At 46.4% G+C, this 5782-nt stretch overlaps 1 protein-coding gene across 5 annotated transcripts; it reads left to right on the top strand.

The window, feature by feature from the left end:
* The first annotated feature begins 2266 nt into the window (after positions 1-2266).
* znf503 (zinc finger protein 503) lies at positions 2267-5078 on the top strand. 5 transcript variants are annotated; one of them, XM_037272477.1, is made up of 3 exons: positions 2269-2726; positions 2822-3004; positions 3124-5078. In XM_037272477.1, exons 2-3 carry the CDS (start codon positions 2924-2926, stop codon positions 4567-4569), a joined length of 1527 nt encoding a protein of 508 aa, XP_037128372.1. In that variant the 5' UTR covers positions 2269-2726; positions 2822-2923; the 3' UTR covers positions 4570-5078. The 5 variants fall into 5 exon arrangements, with proteins under 5 accessions (XP_037128368.1, XP_037128372.1, XP_037128371.1 ...); XM_037272476.1 differs by having other exon boundaries at positions 2819-3004; XM_037272475.1 differs by having other exon boundaries at positions 2816-3004.
* Positions 5079-5782: the final 704 nt, after the last annotated feature.

Raw genomic sequence — 5782 nt, 5'->3', positions numbered from 1 at the left:
ACCCACCCTTAATTTACGAACTAACAACTGAAAAAAATGATACTGTAAAAAACTATGGAGTAAAATATGATACTATAATATCCCTATATTGTGACTGCTGCTGATTTGTACTACACCATTAAATTAAAATGATATATGAGAACATGTTTTCAATTGTCTTTGCCTACTTCATCTTGGAGGAGTTATGTCAATTTTTTGGATAACACACGCAAACACACACAAGCACATACACTCGCAGACATACACACACACACACACACGCACACACAGAAAAAGTTCAAATTAATCAATACAAATTCCAAATTTACAAAAAAATGAATAACAACAATAAAAACCGTACTGAGGAAAGTCAGTTGTTTTGACTCTACTATTGAAATTAGAAGATCGATGGTTGGTGTATATATATATATATATAGGTAAATATGGTTAAATTGCAAAATATTTTTATGAGACTAACAAAAGAATACTTTTTTTCCCCCATTTTAAAAATCCAAACTTATTTTTTCTTTTGCACTGAGTGAGCCTCCAGGCCAGGTTTTCTCGTGGTTGTGCCTTTCCAAAAAGTTGACCTGTCAAGGCGATTACCGCAGAGGGAGATTAATAGCAGAGGCGGGTTGCAATAATCATCGTTTTGTTTGATGTGACAAGCCTGATAGGCGTTGATTTACTTACAAACTGATAGGCTTTTAATTGAGCGCCGATGGAGATGAAAGCATTGAAAAGACCCCCCCTTCTCGGTACCCCCACCCTTTACTCCCCTTAAGTCTCAATACTGATTAGCCCTCTCAGCAGTGAATAGTTGGAAGCCATTTTGTACTTTTTCTTTTCTTCGCACCACCTGACAGTCCATCGCTCTTCCTCTTTTTACACACACAAAAAGAAGGCCCAGCATTTTCTTTCTGCATTGTGTGCAAATAAAGGCTAGCCGCCATCAGTGTGTAAAATGTCTGCCTTTGTTATCTCTTTGTTGGGGTTGGCAGGTGGAAGCCATCTGCAAGCACACACATCCAATAACTGCGTCCAATATGCATGGCTATGAATTATGTCTCATACATTTGAATTATGCTGCAACTCCTTCATGTGTCAAAATACACCCCCTAAAAAAAGTTGCTCAACTCTTTTTTTTCCCCCTCAACAAGCATTCATTGACATAAATTGAATGGAGCATTGAGTGACAGCTCTCTTGACAAATAACTGATTGATTGCATCGACTGGGGGTGAAGATAGAGATAGAAATAGGGGGCGGGTTGTATATTATAGTGAAAACATGTGACATTTGCGTCCCCTCCATCACTTACTTTTTGGTCTATTCCTGTCAACGCTTGTCTGTTTAAGCGGCGAGCGGGCTGGTTGGTTGGTTGGTTTGATGGTTGCTAGGTGGGAAAGCAAAGTTGCTCGGTGGTGCCTGAAAACATCCATTTGGGGCCTTTTGCATAAACGTGTTGAAGACATTATTACACAATACTGTACAGTAATTGCAGCATATATATATTCTGTATTTATCAAGCAAATCTCCTGGAATTAATTTTTTTTTGGGGGGGGCAGTTTCTAGGATGAAAGTGTGAGGTTTTACACTATTCTGTAGGTAATGTTCTTGCATGAATGTAAGGAGACAGAGTCGGTACGCTTTTCAGTCGTTTATTGAACACTGGCAAAACAGTAAAACACACAATGAGCACACTCACTCAAACTAGGGCCATACATAGAGTATTTTCTATACAGTTCGTGTCACAATTCATCTTTCCCCATTGAAATCAGTAGGAACGCCATTAATGCGTTCCGCCTACCCAAACAACAACAAATTGTGATACAACGATACCATAACAGTTTGTGCGTCATGATTTCATTCATAGTTTCAATTCATCGTGCTGCTTTCTCTGTTTCTTGCAACTCTTCCACCAGGAGGCAGTAATGCAAACATATGAAATGTAGACTAGATTGTGTGAACTAAGCAGTCTGCTGCAGTAATATGAATCCTTATTTTGCAGAACATAAAGAATATATGCCTGGGAGTATTCTTCAATTGTCTGTCTGCCTGTGTTGCTGCACCGTTGACTCAAATGTACTTTGCTTAAAGCTTTGTAACAAACATTGAGTAATTTAGGACAGAAAAACCTGTGCATTCTGACAATGGGAGAGAATGAATACCAGTCCCCATTTCTAGATCTGTAGTCTGCAATGTGGTTCAAACCGTCAACAATCTGGCGTGAGAACACTAAAAAGGGGAACCCAAAAAAAACGAGCGAGCGTTACCAGCAAGCAAACATTTAAAGTCTGCCGCGGGGCTACTCCCCTCTCGTGGAGCTGTCAAGGAGGATGACGTCACATCCCTTGACCCTCCAATCACCTCGGGCTGCCATTTGATTGGAAGGCGGCAAAGGCTTTCATCTCGGGACTAATTCAGCTTCTTTTTTTCCTCCTCTCTCCTTCCCCGAGTGAAAACGTCTCCCAGTCAGTCTCCAGTGCGGGACGACACGGAGGGAGGACGCGGACACGGACGCACACGGCGGAAGCATCTTTCCACACTCGCAGCTTCTACTTCTCCCGCATCACAAAAAAATAAATAAAAAAAAGATCAGGATTATTATTCTCACTCGCCTTGTTTTGGTCGGTTTCGCCCCTTTTTGGTATTTTCCTTAATGCATCTGAGCGAAGCATCGCCGTCCACTTGGCTGACCATTGGGACATGAGCACGTCGCCCTCGGCGTATGTCCTGACGAATCTCGGTGAGTTGAGCGCAGCCTGGGAGCGAGCCAGTCGTCGGGGAAGCAGCGATAGCGACGAGCCGGCCTCTTCTCTCTTCCTCCACAAGCAGCAGCAGCCGCAGCCGCAGCAGCAGCAGCCGAGGCAGAAGCAGCAGCACTCGGCGCCGCCGTCAGACCCGCTACGGCAAGCCAAGCGACTTCCAGTGAAGGTTTTGAAAATGCTCACCGCACGCTCGGGACACATCTTGCACCCGGAGTATCTGCAACCTTTGCCATCCACCCCCGTAAGCCCAATCGAGGTAAGGAAAATATGATCGCTTAAGGTGTGCATAGGGGGAAAAGTGAAAATTGTGTTTTTCATGCGCTTGATGTGTAGAATACTCCGAAAGTAGTATTGAAATGACTATTTCGTGTGCAGCTGGATGCCAAGAAGAGTCCCCTGGCTCTCCTAGCGCAGACGTGCTCCCAGATCGGCAAGCCGGACCCGCCGCCCTCCTCTAAGCTCTCCTCCGTCGCCTCCAATGGATCTAGCGACAAGGATTCTAAATGCGGCCCGCTGAAGATGAGCGACATCGGCGCGGACGACAAGTCCAGTTTCAAGCCCTACTCCAAGCCGTCCGACAAGAAAGATTCGTCGGGCGGCGGCGGCGGATCGGACAAATCTGGTTTCCGAGTGCCGAGCGCCACCTGTCAGCCGTTCACGCCGCGCACAGGCAGTCCCAACTCGAGCTCCTCCGCCTCCCCCATGCCGGCGGAGGGCAAGTGCGGGGAGCGGGACGACAAGAAGGACTCGGACTGCGGAAAAAGCGGCGCGGACGGCGGCTCGGCCACGTCCAGCCACAGCCGGATAAGCGTGAGTTGCGGTGGGATTAACGTGGAGGTAAACCAGCACCAGGAAACCACGCACGGCCCCAAGACCTCCACTTCCTCCTCCGCGTCGGAGTCCTCCCCGGTTACGTCCGTGTCCTCGGCGTCGGTGCTCGGCTCCGGGCTGGTTGCGCCCGTGTCCCCTTACAAGCCGGGTCAAACCGTGTTCCCGCTGCCCCCAGCGGGCATGACGTACCCGGGCGGCTTGGCCGGGGCCTACGCGGGCTATCCGCAACACTTCATGCCGCACGGAGGCAGCCTGGTGAACGCGCAGCTGGCCAGCTCTTTGGGCTGCAGCAAGGCCGGCTCCAGCCCTCTGGCCGGAGCCTCCCCACCCTCCATCATGTCGGCAAGCCTGTGCAGAGACCCTTACTGCCTCAGCTATCACTGCGCCAGCCACTTAGCGGGCGCGGCTGGGGCGTCGTGCACGCACGAGTCGGCGGCGGCCGCGGCTGCCGCAGCCAACGCGCTCAAGTCCAGCTACCCCCTCATGTACCCCACGCATCCCATCCACGGAGTGCACCCGTCAGCCCCCTCGTTCAGCGGACACCCTTTGTACCCGTACGGCTTTATGCTGCCCAACGATCCCCTGCCGCACGTGTGCAACTGGGTGTCGGCCAACGGACCGTGCGACAAGCGTTTCTCCACCTCGGAGGAGCTCCTGAACCACCTGAGGACACACACCGCGTTCACCGGGGCCGAGAAGCTCATCTCCGGCTACCCGGGCTCCTCCTCGCTGGCCAGCGCGGCTGCTGCTGCGGCCATGGCCTGTCACATGCACATGCCGCCGTCGGCCCCCGGCAGCCCCGGGACTTTGGCTCTGAGAAGCCCTCACCACGCACTGGGACTCAGCGGTCGCTACCATCCGTACTCTAAAAGCCCGCTGCCCACCCCCGGCGCTCCAGTCCCAGTCCCCGCGGCCACCGGCCCCTACTACTCCCCTTACGCACTGTACGGTCAGAGACTCACCACAGCATCTGCGCTTGGATATCAGTGAAGTGGAGGGGAAGGGGGAGAAAAAGAAAAAAAAAGAGGAAAAAAAACTTTGCAAAGTTTATAATACAAAGAATGCAAATATAAAGACTTTTATATGGACATATGGGCGGGATCCGTGGACTTCTAACTGTATTTATTTATGTCTGCTTCAAAAAAAAAATAAGCAGGCTGCAAAATGGAACAAGTCAAAAAGTGCATTATGTGGAAACATGAGTCGAGAGCTAAAGTGGATGAGGGGAGCACACGCAGTTAGAGAACTAATTCAAAATAGGCATCGTCATTTTGATCTTCATTTCAAAATTGCTATGATTGTATTTGTTCTTATTTAAAAGGAGAAAAACAATGTCTCTCTGAGAAACGAAAAATAATTTACATGCATGGTTTTTTTTTTTTTAATTCAGAAATTGTCCACATTTGAAATTATTTTGCAGGTGTATACCATGGGAAGAGAATTGGTATTTTTTTGTATGTATCCTGGGGGGGAAAAAAATAAGACAATTCTGTTCCATATCTTCTTGTGCCTCATTGATTTGATTCACCACCGGCCACAAATGTGTTTTATTCTCCTACCATTAATTCCGCTGTTATTTCCGTTGAATTAAAAACAACCAAAAGTGAAAAATTTCAGCAAGATGTTAATTTTTAAAGCTGGAAGCTTTGAAAAAAAAATAATTTAATAGAAAGTAGGATTTATTTGGAATATAAAAATGGTCGTTGCGTGTGTGTGTGTGTGTGTGTGTCTAAGCGTAAAATTGTGAGTTTAATTTAATTGATACATTTTGTGGTTAAAAAAGGAGGGGATAATATTTTAGAAGTCATTATAAGAAAAGGGTTGGACAATATCGACTAATTCTTACATTTCTTAGGTGTGTAAAAATACATATGTCTAATTTTTAAGTAGATGAAATATTAAGTTAAACGTGGAAGAATTTAAGACACAAAAAAAATAAAGGAACTCCCTGTTTCCGAAAAGCAATTTTTTTTAGTATGATACTTTTGTGTTTTTGCAGATATGGTGAAATAGTGGTGTTTTAATCCACATATGGCCACTCAATAGCAAATGTGATAATAAATATCTAAATATACAGATTTAATTTGCTTTTTGCAAAGAATATTGGATTTGAGGTCATTTTAATGCTCTGTTTTGAAAAAGCGCACCAAATTCAAGCAAGGCGTGAAAGTTGCATGCATGTTTTAGATTTAACTGTAATTAA

This window comes from Syngnathus acus, chromosome 15, assembly GCF_901709675.1.
Source record: "Syngnathus acus chromosome 15, fSynAcu1.2, whole genome shotgun sequence".
NCBI classification, from domain to species: Eukaryota; Metazoa; Chordata; class Actinopteri; order Syngnathiformes; family Syngnathidae; genus Syngnathus; species Syngnathus acus.
Note: the sequence above shows the minus strand (reverse complement) of the source record. Positions and strands in the feature narration are given on the sequence as shown.